The sequence below is a fragment of the Protopterus annectens genome, chromosome 1.part0 (genome assembly GCF_019279795.1).
Source record: "Protopterus annectens isolate FY-2018-M chromosome 1.part0, PAN1.0, whole genome shotgun sequence".
In the NCBI taxonomy this organism is placed as follows: domain Eukaryota; kingdom Metazoa; phylum Chordata; order Ceratodontiformes; family Protopteridae; genus Protopterus; species Protopterus annectens.
This window is the reverse complement of record NC_056725.1, coordinates 1,557,052,319-1,557,074,972: the sequence shown is the minus strand read 5'-3', so window position 1 is coordinate 1,557,074,972 and position 22,654 is coordinate 1,557,052,319. Positions and strand designations below refer to the sequence as shown.

The 22,654-nt window shown below is 40.4% G+C and overlaps 1 protein-coding gene across 1 annotated transcript in view; it reads left to right on the top strand.

Moving 5' to 3' along the window:
- Window positions 1-22,654, top strand: part of PRKN (parkin RBR E3 ubiquitin protein ligase) — a 4,754,857-nt gene that overhangs the window by 4,718,273 nt on the left and 13,930 nt on the right. The window contains exon 10 of the mRNA XM_044073232.1: window positions 16,694-16,811. Coding sequence (XP_043929167.1) covers window positions 16,694-16,811 — 118 coding nt within the window. The remainder of the gene's footprint in view (window positions 1-16,693; window positions 16,812-22,654) is intronic.

Sequence of the window (22,654 nt, the reverse complement as noted above, 5' to 3'; positions counted from 1 at the left end):
AGCTTCTTTTCTTTCTCTCCAAAAGATGTTCAGCAACCATTTGGAGATGAAATTTGAGGAACCATGGACATACCTCTCAATATGTTAGAGCAAGGAATCTGGACAAAGCCAAATATAACGGGCAGACAAAGGCCCAAAAATAGGCACAGATTTTAAATATTGCTCCTATAGCCTTAAAAAAATGTAAGAATAACAGGTTTTGCATTATTATGTATTTTCTGAAGGATATGAAGTCTGAAACTCAAATATCTGTCATTATTTAGTATCATTTAATGACTAGTCCGCAGCGATTTGCCAGAAAACTGCAAATTTTATGAGGAACAGACCATAAATGTGAGGCAAAAATCTGGATATTTTCTGTGAAAATCTGGACAGTTGAGAGTTATGACCATGGATTATCCCCCATGGAACCTGTTCTTGAAGATGTTATCATTGTAGAAACGTATAGATTCCGGTCTTTCTGCTCTTAAGAAGGCTGACGCTCTCTATAAAACCCTTGGGTACTGCAGTGAAATCCAAGCAAAGCATCCAAGAGTAGATGAGTGTTATATCTTCAGTCCAGCCAATGTCCCAGAGATTACAGCGCCTTTCCACTTAGCCACAGATGAGCAATTCAAGTCTTTGGACACTGTATGCAGGAATATATTTCCCTCTGTCCCTTTGGATGTTAGATCCCTTAGTTGTCTGCCTCACTTATTTTATTTCCATTCCTCTCATGTTGCTTAGGCAGTGGAGAAACTGGTAGAGCTGCCTGACTTAGGGACCAAAGTGTATGCAGAAAAGACCCTATAATGTTTTTTATTAGGCTTCTATGCTGTCTGCTTTAATTTTAGTTGTGGTAAAGTTGCAGAGAGAGAGAGACAACATCCAGAATGTGCTTAAAATGAATTACATGGCTCAAGCACTCCGTCTTTCTGTTGGAGTATTTATTACTGCTTGGTAGTAACTTGAATAAAGTGTAGCTATCATTCTAAGTCTTTTGGATTAAGCACTTGGGCTTCAGACCAGTTGTTTTACATTAGGAAGGTTTGTGGCCTGCACTGTGGTGGCAGGACAAGTAGCTTACATCCTTCTAATTTGGGAACTGCTGATTGAGGGCTCAGTGTCTGTTATTCTAAAAGTGTATTAGTTCTGGTTTAAGCACTTGGGCTTCAGGCCAGTTATTTTACATTAAGAAGGTTCGTGGTCTGCACTCTTGTGGGAGGAGAGGCTGGACTCTGCCCTGCTGAGCTGGGAATTTCTGGTTAAAGGCTTATAGTACCTGCATATTTGAACTGTTTCTTACTGAAATTGGTACACCTTGTTTGCTGTAGCATAGACTAGATCCAGGCCTGCTGAATCTAGCTTTGTTTATATGCTTGTTGTTTGTTTGCTTATTTCCCTGAAACACTAATTCCATCTAAAACGCAGCTTTTCAGCGCTTCTGTGGATCCCTAGTGATATCTGCATTGCTTACAGTACTTATTTCCTTGTTTCACTTGAATGAAAGTTACTGTTTGTCGTTTTTGCATTTAAGTTACCTGTAGCACATTGCATTTAAGTTACCTGGCACTTGCTCACTAAAGCAATTATATAGGTCAGCGCTAAAAAATTAAAAGCACTACACCCTCACAAACTCCCCTTGAGTACCTTGTTCAATTATAAAGGAATTCCCAATACTATTCTAGCATGTCCAAAGGTCAGTTGTCAATCTCCTCTCCAGTCCAGCTGGTGAATCTGGGAATCTTGAGGCAATGTTACAACTGCCTCATGTACACAGACAACCCTCTCCTCCTCCCAACAAATTCCAACACATGTGAGAGATGCAACCATATAGCCAAATTGGAGGCTAAGCTCTCTCAACTCAGTACTGGCGTAACCAGTCAGGACGAAAAGGAAACCACACTCACTACAATTCCAGTCTCATATAGACCTACCATGACAGCAAACCAAACACATAAACACACAAAAACATACTCGGAGGCTCTAAATAAAAATCTGCCTAAGCAGCAGAGACCTCCAAAGCAGACACCCAAGCAACCGCTACCCCAAAACAAAACACGTGCAACACATAGCTCACAAAGCCAGTGTGCCGAACAGTCACAGCCCTTAAGGCTAAACAACACACCTGATACACTTGTAATAGGTGACTCTATCATCAGGCACACTGACATCCCTCTCACCAGGCTGAACAAGGAGAAAGTCACGGTGAGCTGCCAGTCAGGCGCTAGGATCCGCCACATAACACAAGCACTCAGGGCACTCCAAGGCAAGTACAAATATGACTCAGTCATTGTCCATGCTGGTGTGAATGACCTGAGATGTACCTCCCTGGACTACATGAAAAGAGACATAGAGGAGCTCTCTGAGCATGTAGCCCAGGCCGGTATGACCCTGACCTTGAGTAGCATCTTACCTTCACCAAGAATGATGCCACAATATGAAGACAAGATGATCAATTTCAACAATTGGCTTAAGTATTGGTGTCATTCAAAGGGGATCCAATGCCTGTCAGCCTGGGATGACATGCTCGACGAGCCACAATGCTTCACTAGGGACGGCTTGCACCTATCACCCCTGGGCTTTCAGATATTGGCAAAGGCTCTTGCTACCCCCATAGTGCCTTTTTTAGGCAAGGCTCAAAAGACAAACCCACCTCCATAGGTTTCACAAGGGATAAGAAACTAAGAGTAATGCTACTCAATGCCAGAAGTCTAAACCTCAAGATGCATGCACTCAAAGCTCTCCATAGCATAGAGAACATCGATATCTTTGCAGTAACAGAAACCTGGTTCAAGGCTCCCGAGAGCACCCCAGCACTACCAGGTTATACCTCATACCATGTTTTTCGGCCCCAAAACTTGGACCGAACCACAAAAGGAGGGGGAGTATCAATATTCTTCAAAGATACCCACACCTCCAGGTTGGTGGCACAGCACGAAGCATCAGGGACTATCCATGTGCAACTAACAGTGGGTAAAACTGCCTTCCAGTTTATAGCCTGCTACAGACCACCCTCCCAAACCCAGGAACTCCACTCGGCCTTCCTGAGAACACTGGAAAATATGAAGGTCTCTCCAAACACCATTATATTGGGCGACTTCAACTACCCAAACATAGACTGGGAGCATTACTCTAGCTCCAACACCCTAGCTCAAACGTTCCTAGAATTTATAAACTCAAATGCTATGGAACAACTTGTTACCACTCCCACAAGAGGAGAAAACATACTGGACCTGATCATCACCAACATGGGGACTCTGTGCTCCAGACCAGAAGTGTATCACTCACTGGTAAGATCAGACCATAAACTAATCTCATTGGATATTCACATCCCGACCCCACCCCCTGCCCAGAAAACCACAGTGAAAACTTCTCTGAAGCAAATTTCACACTCCTCAAAACCAAGGTGGAATCCTTCAAAGCCCTCGGGCCTGTGGAAAATACAGCCCAGACCGCAGAATCCTTTACAAACGCATTCTATGAACACCTTCAGGAATGCATGGATCATGCAATCCCAAATAAAACCAAGATCCAATCCTCCAAAGGCAGACGTCCTGTCTGGTGGACCCCAGCCATAAACAAACTATACAATAGAAGGAGGAAGCTACTACATGATAGAGCAAAATCCCAAAAAGGGAAGGCATCCCTGATCAGTATTAGCAAAAAACTACGGACACTCATAAAATCGTCTAAGGCCAGCTTTGAGAGAAAAATTGCACAGGACACTAAGGATAATCACAAGGCTTTCTTTAGTTATGTTAGGAACCTGGGTGGGAATTCCCAGATATGCTCAGAATTAGTCCAAAATGACAAAAAATACACCGAACTCACAGACATTGCCAACATCCTAGCTGACAGGTTCAGCGCAAAGTCCCCCCCCTCCCCACCAAAAGGGCAAATATCTATCCCAGCAGAGTGCTGCCCCCCTGACATCTCAGATGCTCAGGTAAGAGCCGCCCTCTCCAAAGCAAAAAACACAGCATCAATGGGACCAGACAGTGTCCCGGGCTGCGTTCTACATGAACTCCAAGAAGAGCTAAACCCAAACATAGAACTACTGTTCAGTCTCAGCCTTACTACAGGATATGTACCCAAAGAGTAGCGTACAGCAACGGTGGTCCCTGTCCACAAAGGTGGTGCCTCAACGGATCCTGGAAACTATCGCCCCATAGGCCTGACTAGCTTGGTCTGCAAAGCTATGGAAAGGATCATCATGGACCTTATAAATAAAGATATTGGGGACCTACAGACACTGGATCCTACCCAGTTCAGCTTTGTTAAGGGCAGATCCTGCCTCTTAAACCTGGTCGATTTCTTTGAAACAGTCACCAAGGCCATTGACGAGGGGAAGGTGGTCCACACAGCCTACCTGGACCTCGCAAAAGCCTTCGATACAATACCCCACTCGGGCATTATAGATAAGCTCACCAGCTTAAATATAAACCCCTATGTCACTAGATGGGTTGCAAACTGGCTCAAGGACAGAACCCACATGGTTAGAATTGCTGGAGTCATGTCAGACTCCAAACCAGTTACAAGTGGCGTCCCACAAGGCTCAGTCCTGGGATCTCTCTTGTTCGGTATATATTTCTCAGAGGTACAGGCCAACACGGAAGGACTGTGGCTGACCAAGTTCGCAGATGACTGCAAACTGGGCGCCATAATCGACTCTCCAGCCGACACAAGCATCCTCCAAAAGGGCCTCATAGAAACAGACAACTGGTGCCAGAGCCATGGCCTCAAGCTAAACGCCAAAAAGTGTATAGTTATCCCTTTGGCAAAACAAAGTGCCCACAAATTACCACATAAGTGGTAATCCATTAAGTACAGAAGAAGTAATTAGGGACCTGGGGACCCAAGTTGATAGCAATCTCTCATTTGACAACCACGTGGCCAAAGTGGTTAGAAAAACATTTTATATAGCCCACCTAATCATGAAGGGATTCACATCTAGATCAGGGGAGGTCATCGTGCCTCTTTACTCATCCCTCATCAGGCCCATAATTGAGTACAATGCCCCTTTTGGGATGTACCTTACCAGACACCTGCAGCAACTGGAAAGACCCCAAAAGTACCTCACCAAGAGGATCAAAGGGCTCAAACAGATGCCATATGCTGCCCGGTTAAAGAAACTCTAGCTCTACTCAGTGGCATACCTCCTGCTCAGAGGCAATCTGTGCCTGACGTATAAAGCCATGTCCAATCCAGAATTAATGGACATGCTGCACCTCAGAAAATCCAAATCCTATCGAGCTATGTGCTCGAGAGACTTGAACCTCAGCACTGAAATAAATAGGACATGCTGGAGGGACAGATTCATAACCCAGAGGCTCCCTTCACTCTGGAATAAAATCCCAGTCCAGGTTAGGCAGAGTCCCTCATTGACTCTCTTCAAGAGGAATCTTGATGAGTGGATGGGGGATCGTAGGTTTACCCCGGGTATCACTTCTGTGTCACTGTTAGACAGAGGCACAGTATACTAACCTCGAAAAAGGGCATAGCAAAATTAATTTAAAATGGGTGGCGAAAGCCAAACACACTCTGGCTAGGCTTATAACTGCCCTAGGGCAGATAGCCTAGTATGAACCTATGAACCTATGAACAGAGGCAGGTTTTTCTGGATATCTTTTTCATCATACGAGATACTCTTTGATCAGGCTTCTCAGGGCATCATATAAGACATTCGTAGGATGACACAGACTTTGATCACCATCAGTGGTTTTATGGTCTTTATGATGCCCCATCTTTCTTCTCTTTCACTGTTTCTTCCTTATAAAAATCAGTGCAGTATCAAAGATGCAGAAGCCCCTTTGAAGAGTATGGAGGGTGATGAAGCATTATACAGTTATGCCCCATCTCTGTCCCCCTTCCAAGTCACATAGAAAGCCGAATACACATAGAGACTCAACAGCAGTCTGGACTGACTATCTTTTACACCACATTTTACTCCCCAGTGCTTGCTGGCCATCTGATCTATTGCTCTGGAATCAGGTTTCCTCTACTACAGGGTGAGATCATGACTGTGGTGTGGACATCACTGAAGCAGGCATCACTTTTTAACCCAAACCATTCCTTACCTTATGTGTGCCTTGTTAGTACTGAAGGGGTAAGCATATAGTGGGTGTGGTGAGGCCTTTCATTTGCTTTCACAGGCTTTTCCTCCTTGTAAAATGTGTATGCAGCTGCTCCCCATCAAGTATGCAGTCCCTAGCAAGGATCTTTGATAGAAGACATATTCTCAAAACACATGTTCCCTACCCATCCATCTGGGAAAAGTTAGGAGGCACAGCCTTGTCATTCCTCCTTCTCACCAGCTTATTAATTCAGTGTCTAGGCACTAACTTGGGTTATAGTCAAGGCTGCTTCCCTCTGTGCCATGGAGCTGAGACAGATCTGATTGTTCTTGAGAACCATCCCCATGGATCCTTTCTAGCACATGAAATCTAAGCCCAGAAAAGAGGCTAAACAGAAAACTACTTGAATTCAGAGTCATGCTTCTCATCTTCCAAGTTCTGGAAAAGAAGCAGAGAGCTGAGCCTTCCTGATCTAGTCAGATAATCAGGCCACAGTGTTATGTGTTAACAGTAGAGTCACATCCATTCATACCCTAAGCAGAGTATTGACACGGATTGAGCAGTGAATTATCAAGCAGGAAGTCGTCCTCCCAGACAGTCACACCCTGGGGAAGTGAATGTGCTGACAAGTTCCTTCAGCTGCAGCTCCAGTTATCAACTGTGGAAAAAGATAAGAAAGTCCTTACGTGAACATCTTCCAGTACTGGGACATCCCTGAGAGTGGACCTTTTCATCACAAGGGTGAGTATAGTACCTAAGTGCTCTAACAGTCCTGCTCAGTACATTTTTGGCAAGCACCTTCTATCTTCCATGGTGGGAGATTCTGGTATACCATTGTAATCTTTCTTCTTATTCAACACCATAACTCATTCATATTCCTTTCTGGGGGTCTTAAATGACTCTCAGGTCCATGACAGTGCATGTGTCCATCCCAGTATAAACCAGTAGAGTCTCTGAAAGCAGGAATGGAAACCAGTTATACCTTTTGACCTGCCTTCTTATTTACATTCCCTCATCCTATCAGCTGTACCAGAATAGGTCTCCAAAGGCATTGAGACTACTAGAAAACATCCAGTCATTAGGCATATTCTGCTAAGTGGAAGAGGTTCTCAATCTGGGTGGAGAAGTATATTGTACTGACTCATGTGATGAGTTTGCAGCTGATTCCCACTTATCACAGACCCTTGTTTGGCTTGGGTCTTATTTACTCCACAATCACTCCACTTTATTTGTGGCAGTTAACTGCTCCTGTTTAGCTGTTCACTAATGGAGCTCTGCTGGACAGAATTGTACCCAGAATATGGAAAACTGTCCACTTGGTTCTTTCTTAGAAGAGTGGAGAAAAAAGTTGCCATTTTTCATTGCCACCTTCTTTCTAAACTTAGTCTAATCACTAAAATACTTTGAAAAGTTATACATACACAGCTACCCAAATACCTAAAACACCAGTACCTGCCATTCTGTGTGCAACATGATATCTTTAAGAGCGTGATGCTGAAACTTCACTGTTACAACTTACAGGCTACATTCTTTCAGACAAAGACAAAGGCTGACCACTGCAATAGGGTGCTATTCCTAGGTTTAACAAAGCCTTTAGTATAATTTAACATTTTTGTCCCTACTGGACTCAAACAGCTTGGTCTCAGTGACCAATAAGTCACCTAGCTAACTAGTTATCTTGCTGACAGGGAGTTCAAGAAGATGTTAGGAAATGTATTGTCTTAACCAAAAACAGTGGTTTGTAATATCCGTCAAGGCTCCATCCTTGGGACACCTTTACACACTCTATTTGTAAGTAGTATGTGGTAGTAGTGTTACAACCTAGGCACATTACAATATGCAAATTACTTTGCCATTCTGTTTCAGATACAAGTATAACTCAGACAGCCAACAGACTACAAAAAGCCTTTCAGCGACTGAATCTAGATCTTTCCTTCAACATTCTGAAGTTTAGCACCACTAAAACCAAGTCTGTTCATGCTGTCCGGTAACATAGAATGTTAATGAAAATGTATCTATATCACCCAAATGGAGAAGTAAATGATCAGGTATACACTTTCCTGTATATGGGTCTCAGTTTCTTCTTCACAATTAACTGACTTACAACAGCCACATTTCAGGCTGCAGTGGAGCAGCGGTTAGTGTTGTTGCCTCATAGCAAGGGGTTCTCCAGTTCAATTCTTGGCTGGAGCACCTTCTGTTGGGAGTCTGCATATCTTCCCAGTGGCCTAGTGAGTTTTAAAGGCATGCAGGTAGGTGCGTGTGTGTATGTGTGTGCCTTCTTTGAAGGTTGGGTGCCAAGCTGGCAACTTGACAATGTAAAAACACCACTGCCAATCAGTCTGCATCCCCTAACCAAGAAAAGTTGAAACACATTGCTTACAGAGGCCACATTTCAGTGGCAGGCAAAATAGCCAGGGTGTATGTATTGCCAAAAGAACTCCCTAACTCTTTGCACAATGGTTGTTGTGGACAAGGCCATCTTGATCTCAGTGTTGATGTTTGGAAGCACTATTTTCCATGTTGTGCCATTGATATGTGACACAGGCATAAATAGAAAAATGGAAAAAATACTCTTCTGTTCATGCAGCCCAGGAGACCATCCCAGTTTCACAACTGCTCTAGAGTACTGTCTGGTTAAGTGACTTGTTCAAAGTTACACAGCAGATAAATGATGGCTAATGGAATCAAACCATGGACTGCAAGAAGCAGCTTGTTAGTAACTCATAGCTTTAATCATCTGAATTAACTACCAGACTCTTGACCCAATTATAAATGTTTTATGGAACAATGTAACAGTGATTAAGAAACATGAAACTTCTGGCAGACATAGCTAGGAATGTTCTACTTCAGTGTTCAAGAGTTAGTTTAAGAAAGAATCTTCAGTATAACATAATGGCTTGTACTGGATACATTACATCTAATTTACTGGAGAATTTTGAAAAACGTTCAATCAGAACCTATAAACATGAACATATATTTACAAAAAGAAGTAATTACCATTCATTAAGTCTATAGTGCACATCAGGCAAGATATTTAAGAGGGTATTGGCAAACAAATGGTGCCATTTAGAAGATACACTGCACCTCACTGATTTAAACAATTTGGATTAATTTGAAGAAGACTCTAATAGTGTTGATCCAGTTCTGCAAATATTTTAGTCAAGGTCTTAATGGTGACCCATTTATGGGTGTGGTCTACCAACCTGAAATGGACACGTTTTTGTAATTACTACACATGCTGATAAAGGATATGGCTAGTACATTAGCAACCAATGCACTGAATCCCCCTTGGTTGAAAATAGTTACCTAGGTAGGAAAGTGACTGTTAGTTGACATAAACTTACTAAAATTCTTGGACATATCTGAGTTTATGCTATAGAGGAATATGCAGAAGGACTCCCTTTGTATGGGACTGTTGAGGGAGGGGTCTTTTCTCCCATCATAACAAACTTTACACTTTTTCATGTTTCAGTTTTCCATTCAGTCTTGTAGTCTTGACCATTTTCAATGGAATAGATAACCGTTTTCTCATTTAGACATCAGATAGTGAAAAATCTGTGGTAGTTCCATATAATAGAAGATGACACCTTAGAGCATCATAATGGCCTGTATTTGGCTCCATACTATAAAATATGTTTTCTGTACATTAAATATATCATAGAACATACCTGTTAGAGTTTGCACTCATCTGCTAATCTAGTTAAATTTTATTTTAGATGCCTTATATCAGACATATCCAAATAATTTAGAGCAAGGGTTTCAAACATATGACCTACAAGAAGTATGCAGCCTATGGAAACTATTTATGAGGTCCAAGTCCAAAGATGTGATCATTCCACTGAATTCAGCACTTATTAGGCAAATCATTGTGAATAATGCTCTCGTTGGAATGTACCTGTTCGAACACTTCATTCAACTTGAATGCCCATGTTGTTCTCTCATCAAGAAAATCAAAAGCCTAAATCCCAGGGATTACACTGATCATCTCAATGCATTCTCTTTGTACTCTGTATTATACAGGCTGCTGTAGGGGTGACCTCTACCTTATACACAGAGCCTCAGTAGAGCCTATCCTGTCAGACCTGCTGCACACCAAGAAGTCCAGTGATGACAAAAAACACCACTCATGAGATCTTAAATCTCTTCTGCAACATAAATAGAACATGTTGGATGGATAAATACGGACTCCACTTATTTGGAATTTTCTTCCTGTCCATATAAAAGAAAGTACTTCTCTTACTCCTTTCAAATGTAATCTAGACAAATGGATGTGAAACTGAAAAATTTGTCCCTGTGGTACCACCCTTGTCCATTATGGAAAGGGGTAATATGTAAATGTTCCGCTGCTCTGGGTTATTTTGTGTTTCATTTACAAAGTAAAATGACTTCACAGGAATGCATGGCTAGGTTTCTAGAGGTCCTCTGGAGTCAGTAAACTAGTAAGAACCTATGAACCTTATGTAGCTCATTTCTCTTTTTGTAGACTCATGCAACAATGTCAGTTTGTTTAAGAGTAAGATGTAAAGTATCCTTTATTTAAAATGTGTTTACTAGGAAGGTCTTTCTTGGAATGAGCCAATTGTCAGCAGAGACCCAGGAAGAAGCACTCCAAATGCAAGTCTTTGTAATGTGGGAGGAAACCTTCACAAATGCAGGGAGGACATGCAGACTCCACACAGAAGGCACCCCAGCTGAGAATTGAACTGAACATTAACCACTGTGCCACATTCACATCAAAATACTTCACTGTAGCTGCTATAGCAACTAAGGGAGGTATTCATAGAAAGTATCACTGTAACACTGCTACTGTTTTGCTGGGGAGCAACAAATCTGGACAAAGTCACAAATAATGGGGAGCAAAGGCCCAAAAATAGTGACATATTTTAAATATTGCTCTTACAACTTAGAAAGTTGATAGAATAATAGGTATTGCATTAGCATGAATATTCTGAAGAGTATGAAGTCTGAATCTCAAGTGTCTGTCATTATTTTCTGACTTCAGTCCTCAAAGATTTGGCAATGAATTGCCAGAAAACCATAATTTTATGAATAACAGGCCAAAAATATGAGCCCAAAAATCTGGACATTCTGCAAAAATCTGTACAGTTGAGAGGTATGTCTCTAGTAGTACTAAGGTGATAAGTTATTCAGATACATACATGGAGTCACATTGAGCAAAAGTTTATTAGCATCTCATTTGCATGTCTCTGAATTGAACACTTAATGCAGATGTTACAATAGTGTTTCCCCAGCGTAAACCCCTATAGATATACATAGATACATTCTGCCACACATACACATTTACACCGACATTCTCACAGATGTTCACACATGCACGCATAGATTGACACATATGCCGACATCCTCACAGTACTTACTTGTTGTGGCAGTAAGAGACCAACTTCTGTCATAGACAAAATGTACACTGTTAAAACAATGGTGTGCATTCAAATTCCTTTATTCCAAAACAGGTAAAAGAGTTTGTCTTTGAATTGCTCTACAGTGCTATTTCAATCATGATATACAGTTTTAGGGCACAGTACATAGATGATTTACATTTACCATGTCCTCAGGTTCCTGCTTTTGGATGCAACAGTATCCAGCAAGACTTTTTGGACACTTCACACACTGTCACAGGCAGAGGTTGGTACAATGGTTAAGGTGCTTACTTTACACACATAAGGTGCAGGGTTTGATTTTCACATGGGGTAATTAGCTAGATTTAAAATGATTCACAAGTGCAGTTAGCTTAGTACTAATCTATGAACCTATAAAGCACTGTAGCAGTATCCATTATAATGTACTGATGCATATTGCTAGAAAATGGTTTGCAGTGTGTTTTTTACACTTTTGTACTACAGTACTCTTTTTTTTTTGTTGTTGTTGCTTACTCCATGGTCTTGCCACATCTCATTCCAGTAATCTCCTTAATGACATATGTCTCAAACAGATTCAGAATAAACATTGGAACATATTGCAAAATTCTCAAAAATCTCATAACTGCTTATTTTGGTGGTAAATATTTTACAGCTCTGATCTTTACATCATTTGTTTAAAAAATAAAACAATTACATTTAACCAGGTATGTCCACCAGACATACAGTCCCTTTTGAAGAGCAATATCTGATTAAGTGACTTGCTCAGAGTAGGTAAAGGGAGGTTGTGGAGATCAAACCCAGGACCAGATTTCCAGTTTCAAGCCTGCTGATGTTAAAAATGAATTATAAGTTCATAGGTAAGTACTAGGTTAGCTGCCTTTATGGACCCTTTTAAGCCTATCCAATTTTCTTTTCTAAAGTGAGAATCAAACCCTGTATTTTGTGTCTGTGGAGTAAATACTTTAACCATTAAGAATTCCCAGATATGCTCAGAATTAGTCCAAAATGACAAAAAATACACCGAACCCACAGACATTGCCAACATCCTAGCTGACAGGTTTAGCGCAAACTTCTCCCCCCCCCTCCCCACCAAAAGGGCTAATATCTATCCCAGCAGAGTGCTGCCCCCCTGACATCTCAGATGCTCAGGTAAGAGCTGCCCTCTCCAAAGCAAGAAACACAGCATCAATGGGACCAGACGGTGTCCCGGGCTGCTTCCTACATGAACTCCAAGAAGAGCTAAACCCAAACCTAAAACTACTGTTCAATCTCAGCCTTACTACAGGATATGTACCCAAAGAGTGGCGTACAGCAACAGTGGTCCCTCTCCACAAAGGTGGTGCCTCAACGGATCCTGGAAACTATCGCCCCATAAGTCTCACTAGCTTGGTCTGCAAAGCTATGGAAAGGATCATCATGGACCTTATAAATAAAGATATTGGGGACCTGCAGACAATGGATCCTACCCAGTTCGGCTTTGTTAAGGGCAGATCCTGCCTCTTGAACCTGGTCAATTTCTTTGAAACAGTCTCCAAGGCCATGACAAGGGGAAGGTGGTCCACACAGCCTACCTGGACCTCGCAAAAGCCTTTGATACAGTACCCCACTCGGGCATTATAGATAAGCTCATCAGCTTAAATATAAACCCCTATGTCACTAGATGGGTTGCAAACTGGCTCAAGGACAGAACCCACATGGTTAGAATAGCTGGAGCCATGTCAGACTCCAAACCAGTTACAAGTGGCGTCCCACAAGGCTCAGTCCTGGGATCTCTCTTGTTCGGTATATATTTCTCGGAGGTACAGGCCAACATGGAAGGACTGTGGCTGACCAAGTTCGCAGATGACTGCAAACTGGGCGCCATAACAGACTCTCCAGCCGACACAAACATCCTCCAAAAGGGCCTCATAGAAACAGACAACTGATGCCAGAGCCATGGCCTCAAACTAAATGCCAAAAAGTGTATAGTCATCCCCTTTGGCAAAAACAAAGTGCCCACAAATTACCACATAGGTGGTAATCCATTAAGTACAGAAGAAGTAATTAGGGACCTGGGGACCCAAGTTGATAGCAATCTCTCATATGACAACCACGTGGCCAAAGTGGTTAGAAAAACATTTTATATAGCCCACCTAATCATGAAGGGATTCACATCTAGATCAGGGGAGGTCATCGTGCCTCTTTACTCATCCCTCATCAGGCCCATAATTGAGTACAATGCCCCTTTTGGGATGTACCTTACTAGACACCTGCAGCAACTGGAAAGACTCCAAAAGTACCTCACCAAGAGGATCAAGGGGATCAAACAGATGCCGTATGCTGCCCAGTTAAAGAAACTCCAGCTCTACTCAGTGGCATACCGCCTGCTCAGAGGCGATCTGTGCCTGACGTATAAAGCTATGTCCAACCCGGAATTAATGGACATGCTGCACCTCAGAAAATCCAAATCCCATCGAGCTACGCGCTCGAGGGACTTGAACCTCAGCACTGAAATAAATAGGACATGCTGGAGGGACAGATTCATAACCCAGAGGCTCCCTTCACTCTGGAATAAAATCCCAGTCCAGGTTAGGCAGAGTCCCTCATTGACTCCCTTCAAGAGGAATCTTGATGAGTGGATGGGAGATCATAGGTTTACCCCGGGTATCACTTCTGTGTCACTGTTAGACAGAGGCACAGTATACTAACCTTGAAAAAGGGCATAGCAAAATTAATTTAATATGGGTGGCGAAAGCCATACACACTCTGGCTAGGCTTATAAATGCCCTAGGGCAGATAGCCTAGTATGAACCTATGAAACTATGAACCCCCAACCCTACCAATTTGTAAATAATCTTACACAAATTGAGGTTATACTGCCTCAGTCTTTTCAGCAGCTGAAACAGTCTTTTGTCATATTTTTCTCCAGCCACACCCCTAACCAATACATCACCAGTAAAATTAACAAAACCATCAAGTCATTCAATCATCTGTGCATCGACTCTGAAAACAATTCATGTGCTGAAAATATACCAAGTGGAAGTCAAAGGAATGTAATTTATTCCATAGTTGTATTAAACATAACCATCTTGGAACTTTTCTTATCTAACTTGATTTGCCAAAATCCAGATTAACATCACACTTCGGAAAATACTTTGTACTTAGCAAGACACTATCAAACTTCTTCTATAGTAAAACGAATATATTGTTACCTTTTAACCCTTTATTCATGTCCTGTATATGTATATATATATATATATATATATATATATATATATATATATATATATATATGCAGTAGCATTGTCGCCTCACAGTAAGACGCTGTCCGGTTCAATTCTCAGCTAGAGCATCTTCTGCGTGGAGACATGCGTGAATGGGCGTACCTTCATTGAAGGTTGTGCATCAGGGCAGGTAACTCGGCACATAAAAATCAACTACCAATCATTAGCGGACCGGAGTTCCGCTGTGGCGACCCCTAACCAGGAAAAGCCGAAAGACACAACATATGAATCTTATCAGGTTTAGACATAGTAACTATACAATTTACCCACTCAGTTTCTTACTTATACCCATGCTGTCTACTCTATAGGTTCATAGGTTCATACTAGGCTATCTGCCCTAGGGCATTTATAAGCCTAGCCAGAATGTGTTTGGCTTTCGACACCCATTTTAAATTAATTTTGCTATGCCCTTTTTCGAGGTTAGTATACTGTGCCTTTGTCTAACAGTGACACAGAAGTGATACCCGGGGTAAACCTACGATCTCCCATCCACTCATCAAGATTCCTCTTGAAGAAATGTATGTGGGAGGGTGGCCTAATGGTTAAGGTGTTTGTCTTACAAACACAAGGTGCAGGGTTTGAGTCTCACAAGGGATAATTGGCTAAGCTTAAAATGGCTCACAAGGGCAGTTAGCTTAGTACTAGTCTATGAACCTATGAACCTATATAGAGTCAATGAGGGACTCTGCCTAACCTGGACTGGGATTTTATTCCAGAGTGAAGGGAGCCTCTGGGTTATGAATCTGTCCCTCCAGCATGTCCTATTTATTTCAGTGCTGAGGTTCAAGTCTCTCGAGCGCGTAGCTCGATGGGATTTGGATTTTCTGAGGTGCAGCATGTCCATTAATTCCGGGTTGGACATGGCTTTATATGCGGCTCCTTTTCTAGTTTACCTGTCATTGCTTCTGGAACTTACCTTGGAGCATGTGAAAGCAGTATTATGGTTGGATCTGAATATAGTGCAGACCTAGAGCAAAAACTACATCTTCATAGTTATGAAGCTAATCTTTACCTTTTAGACACATCATGAATTATTTCAGCACAGCAAGCTTTTGGCAAGTGACATGACCCAATGTAGAAGGAACAACTTTTCCAAATATCTGAAAAATATTCTAATATTTATTATTCTTATATTTACAAGTAAGCGAATTCTGACCCAGTGGTAACACCTGATGATCTAAATAAGCAAGCAACTTACACATGGAATGTTTCATATTAATATCTTTCAGTTGTAGTGCTTTGAATATTTGAGCAAAGATTATGATATACTTAAACTCAATATTTAGTAAAGGCAACTCGCTCTGATTTTTTATCTTGAGCTTTTTTTTGTCCAAACCTTTGATCCTGTTGCAACAATTTTTCATGTTCACTTTCTTGCACACAATGCATTTTTTTCATACCTGCAATACCTACAAATAGATAAATTTCCTGGTTCTGTTCTTCCAAATGAATTACTTTTGGTTGCAAACTCATTTCTCATACTTTACTCAGTTTGGTAAAATGATTTCCCAAGTGCAGGACATTTTCTTTGAATAGACCTTTTGCAAAATTTATCATATTCACACTTTTTATACTTTTCATGTCTAGTACATGTTCTGCTTTTGTCTGATATTGTTGCTTTTAACTTGTACATTAGCAGTTTAGCATGATTTGATGTAATATCACTCATCATACATACATCAATTATTTAAAATGAAATCTACTTCTGGTTTCAGCCTTCCATTCATGTGATCATTTCATATATCAGACATATTTCTTTGTGATACCAATAAATTACTTACTTAACCAAATTCATTGTCTTGCTGGTTACAAAGAAAAGGATATGCAATGTATTCTTCACATGGCACTTCAAGTAATAAAATTAAATTGGAATCAATAACACTGATGAAGTATGTGGAATTATATATGATGTCTATTTGTGAATATTATTGCTACTGTTCACAAAATCAAGACAAACTAAAAGTGATCTTATTTTTTTTTTCACTGAATGCAGAGATTTGTGATAGATGACCATGCAGCCCAGCTGGCAAGATGGGAAGAAGCTTCAAGAAAAACAATTAATGACACAACAAAGCCTTGTCCAAAGTGCAATGTACCTGTAGAGAAAAACGGTCAGTACAAAAGAAAGCTACAAGCCACAGCAAGTCAGCGTGTTTGAAATGACTTGTCATGTTTGTAATGAACAGATCTTAAGATATTTGTTAGTGATACACATGCTGTATACACTGTTTTATTCTTTGCTGTGAAGAGAACCAGTTAATGAAAAGGCAGAAAGCAGACAGTGTAAATCTAAGACAGCCTTATTTGTATATTTTTATTCATGGAAATACTGGACAGGAGTAAACTCAGTGTATACCTCCAAATAAATTTTTCAGCCAGCCATGGCATGCAAGTTAGTCTGGCAGGCATGTACTTAAACTGCATAATTTTAATTCCTGTTTAGTGAGTCTTTTTTAGAACTTTAGCTAGCAATACTGTGTAATCATTGACAAAACATAACGGTAGTCAAAATACTCTGTTTTGCTAATAGACATTTTCTTTCAGTACTTGAGGATGAAGCATGATTCAGCAAGCCTGACTTTGTGAAAACACTTTACTTTCAATTTACCAAATCAAATTAACAGGTCTTTACCCCATGTTGTCACTAGGTCAAGGATAATTATTTTAGAGATGCAAACACAAAAGGTCTTCATATGCCCCCCCCCCCCAACATATGGGGGGAGATAAGGGACTTTGTCCCTGATATAAATCCATTTTTCATCTTTTATGTTTGTTTAGCTATTTTGCAGTTTCAAGCAACTATACTTTGAAATATTGCTTCCCTTTTGTTCTCTTTATCACTTGTAGTTTCCACAGAGAGAATAAAGTAAAGAAATGTGAATAGTTAGAAACTAATCATGAGATTCAGAAAAGCTTAACACACCTATTTTCCCACTCATGGTAAGCCTTTCCAGTTCTCAGCCTGCCCAACCATTGACTTTTCATGCTAGTGGGAGCCTCAGCACAGAGAGCATTTTGGCTATCAGAGCTACGTGCTGATACAGCAATCCAGGGGAGTGGCTAATGTAATTAATCATGTTCTTTCCCCTGGAAATGCCAAAAGCTGACAATTTATACACTGGCAGAGTAGAAAGTGAACACCACATATACTTGTGCATGGTATGAACTGAAGCAGCTACTTGATTTATTTTTTTTTTTTAACCTTACCAGGGTTGTGCTATGTGCATGAAATTAACTGCAGCAACTGATTCCTGCACATGTAATAAGCAGTTTGCTACAGTTTAAAACAAAAAAAGATTGTATTTTTAATTAAAACCTGGGCAGTGTCGAGCTCAGTGTAGGAAATAAACTGTAGCAACTGTTTGCTACATTTGTAACAAGGTTTCTTACAATTTAAGAAAAAAATATTTGTTTCTTTTTTATTTTAAAGCAAAAATGTGAGGAAGGTGGGGAGAGGGCAGGGTACATAAATGGGACTTGATCAACTCCTGGTACTTAATCACAGACCTTTTTTTTAAATGCCCTTCATCTGAGAATGGGGGAGGGTGGGATTCAGAAACAGTGCCTGGTTGGCTTACGCCTTTTAGAAGCACCAACCGCAAGATTGCAGACATTTTGTTTTCTTTCATTGCTCTTTCATTGAATAGCTGGGATAGGAGGGATGGTACCAGTACACCAGACCAGTTCAAGGACAGAACAGACTGTTTTTTTTATTTTTCTGAATGAGCTGATATAATGATGTCTCTCTCGTTGTGGCTATAGCTGTCTCTGAATCACAATTTCTCACCAGTGAGTTGTTGTTGTGTCTTTTGGCTTTTCCCGGTTAGGGGTCGCCACAGCGGAACTCCGATCCGCTAATGATTGGCAGTTGATTTTTACGTACCGAGTTGCCAGCCCTGACACACAACCTTCAATGAAGGAAGGCCCATCCACTCATGTCTCCACGCAGAAGACGCTCTAGCTGAGAGTCGAACCGGACAGTGTCTTACTATGAGGCGACAATGCTACCGCAGCACCACCACCGCGGTCCAATTTCTCACCAGTGAGTAAATTGACCAATTTATGCAAGTTGTAAGGATTTCAATAAATCCTAAGATATGCTTTTATTGTAATAAACAATATTTTCAATCATTTATTTATTAAATCACTTGATAACTGGGGAGTTGGACTGATCCTTTTGGGTTTTTATGTGCAATATTATGCAGACAGCAATAATAGGGGCTGTATGCAATTATAGTTTGGAATAGCCACCACCATATTACAAAAATGAGCATAACAGCTGTGATGATATGAGGTAGCGCCAGCTGTACCAGGGAGAGCAGGGCGAAGGATGTGTAACATATGCTAGCATAGCTACCTGGAGTCTTGTAAAAATTATATGCCATTTGAATATCAAACTTATTTGTAAAGCTGCTTTTGTTAAAAATGTATCAACAATGAGTCCTGCTGGACAAAGAAGAAATATACATGTATGTGAGACTGTATTGTTGTTACTGATGAAATGTATATATATTTTTGCAGAGGATACTGGAAGGGAAGGGTTAAGATCAACCCAGCTAACCTTAAGAAAAATAGTCTGAAATTAAATTACTTGGTTTAGGCCATAGATATTTTATTTCATAGGTCTAAATTCAGCCAGAGACACAATGCCTATGAAAAACCTGGGCTGGGATCCTACTCCATTGTCCTTAGTGGTGAACTAATTGCTACTTTGGGGTGCAAAATAACACTTTGCTGCTATTTTTATTTTTACCTTTATTTTTACTTTTATTTTTAATTTTATTATTATTAATGGTTTATTTATAAAGATTACTGTGCATGACAACCACATGGACTAATTTTAATAGTACAACAATTAAAACAGCATGTATACTAGGGCATGAATTTAATAACAATATATACTTTTTTGGGGGATGTGTATAATAGGGGAATGTTGCTTTAAAACTTCAAAAGGCTCACATGACCAGTGAAGTTTATTTAAATAGCTCTAGAACTGTTACAACTTGTATCTGATGAAGTTTTAAAGGGTTTAAAATGAAAGCGCTTATACACTTACTCGATTGTACTGCATTTCTTGGATTAAACCTGTGTTTTACACTTTTACTGGATTGTATAGAACTTCTTGAACAACATTTGAAGTTTCTACAGCTTGGTTTTGGACTGTTTGGCTTCCAGCAGCAAGTATTTCTTAGTTTGTGATTTTGAAAAATTATATGTCATTTGAATATCAAACTTATTTGTAAAGTTGCTTGTTTTAAAAATGTATCAACAATGGGTCCTGCTGGACAGAGAAGAAATATACATGTATGTGAGACTGTATTCTTGTTACTGATGAAATGTATATATTTTTTACAGAGGATACTGGAAGGGAAGGTGTTAAGATCAGCCCAGCTAACCTTAAGAAAAATAGCCAGAAATTAAATCACTTGGTTTAGGCCATAAATATTTTATTTCATACGTCTAAATTCAGCCAGAGACACAATGCCTGTGAAAAGCCTGGGCTAGGATCTTACTCCATTGTCCTTAGTGGTGAACTTGCTACTCTGGGGTGCCAGAGAATATGTTGTTAGTTTCTGCAGGAAAGGTGAAAGTGTTGGAATTGTTTTATAGTTTCTGTAATAAACCTTAGCTAAAGTGGTATGTGTGTATTGTGACACATCAGTGCCAGATCCTGGCTTAGTTTTTAGTCAGAGGGTAGTGTGGGAGACACAGAGTCAGGTGACCTGATGTGATGTCATTCTGTAGCCAGCACTGAAATTGTATTTCAATAATAGTGGGAGATATGAAGTGTGCACTCTCATTTTGGAACTGACAAGAGACAAGACAATTGTCCACTTCATCTTGCCTTGCTGTAGTAAGTAACTAGGGAACAGTAATTCTTCAGTCTCTTAGAAAGATATAGTGAGATTAGCTAAATATATTTTTTCTTTATCTGTCTGAGTCTTTCCATAGATATATATATATATATATATATATATATATATATATATATATATATATATATATATATATATCCTGTGATGAAACTCTGGTGTTTATTGTAAATAAATATTCAATATTGTTATGTTTTTCTTATTATTTAATAATATTAAATATACCTAAATCTTTCATTGTGGCTGGTCTTTTAGAAAATGTTTAACCTTTGAGAGTACTTGCATTCACTTAGTGGCACTTTGGCTTCACATTCCTGAAAGTCTTGCTGTTTGGTTAAACACTTCCATTTGTAAAAGTACTAGTTTTACTAAGTGTAATTAGGTACCCTGGTAAGAACCTTAAAGTAGCTGGTGTCAGGTGTTCTGGTGGCAGCATATCTGTCTTATAGTCTGGGTGGAGGTGGTAGAGCCATTAAGCTGTGCCAGCCTTTCCCAGGTGTGTGTGTGTGTGTGTGTGTGTGTGTGTGTGTGTGTGTGTGTGTGTGTGTGTGTGTGTGTGTGTGTGTGTGTGTATGACAATCAAATCTCAAAGAGAGTATGTGTGACAGTTACTTTGAACAGGGACACTGACAGCACTGATTTCTTAAAAAGGATGGTGGAGGACTTGGCTTGGAGCACCCAGCTAAGGACTCGGCTCTATACTTGTCAGTGAGGAGTCTTATTTGGGGCCTGGAGAGAAAGCCCAGTCCCATGCATTGCCTGTGTGCTTTTAAGGGAAATTTTACTTGGTGCAGAGAGCTGCATCTGAAAATACTGTGTGTGTCTATTTTTCTCACATGGAATGTTCCCCACCAGTGTCATTGGTGAGAATTGAGGCTCCTTGGTCACTGGCCCACAGGAGGGACATCATATATTGGTGGCTATAGTGGGACATTAATTGAACTTCTGTAGCCTGTAAGCAGTTATCACTAAAGGAGTGTGTACTCTCAGCAGCCACAAGGTAAACATACAGAGTTTCATTTTCACAGCAATGTTATTTTTTTCAGTTTAGTTTAGTCAGGGAAAGCAGTTAAAGATGTCAGCAGAGGATTATGGCAAGCTGACAATGAATCAGTTGGCTAAGGTGTGCAAATCTAAAGGACTCGTGTATGCCAACCCAACTAAAGAAGAAATTATTTCAGCCTTAGTTGCAGCTGCAGCACAGATCAGCAACCAAGAAGACAACTAGTCTGGTGATAGGGATGTGCAGCCCTCAGAAACAGGACAGTTCGCCTTTTCTTCAGAGGACTTAAAAAACCATCAGGAGTTAAAGAGACTTGAAATGGAGGCAAAATATATGGAATTAGAATTGGCAGACAGACTGCATCATTTGGAGGCCGAAGAAAATGAGAAACAACGTCAACATGAAAGAGACATGCTGACTTTTCAACAGGAACATAGAGGTGATGGGGAAGGGAACAACCAAACCCCAGAAGCAACAAACATTGGTAAATTTCTTCCACGGTATACAGAAGATGATATTTATGATAGTTTTAGTCATATTTTTGAAAAAGTATGTAAACAGAATGATATTGACAAGGGCTGTGTGTATAATTCCTGACCCCCTTACTCCATGGTAAAGCTGTAACTGCTGTTTCTAAATTGTCATATACTGATTGTTTTGTATTATGACAAGGTTAAACAATGTTTATTGGAATTTTTTAAGTTAACACCTGAAGCTTACAGAAAAAAAATTCATGAGCACAGACATAAGGCAGATGAAAGTGTATGTGATTTATTGCTGAGTTAACAGTTATTTTCCTAAGTGGGTGAGTGGGTGTCCAGTCACCGCTTTTGAAATGTCAGAGAGAGGACAACACTTCTGCTGGCTCTTCAGGCCATTCATCCTTTTTTTCTGTCCAGGGCCTCTCAAGGTATTCACAGACAATATCATAGTGATGTAGTATATCAACAAACAGGGAGGAATGAGATCTTATCTTCTTTGCCAGTTGGCACTTCTGATATGGGGTCTTGCTGTCTAGTATCAAGTGACTCTTCAGGCAGTCTGTATCCCATCCAATCAGAACATTGTGGCAGACACT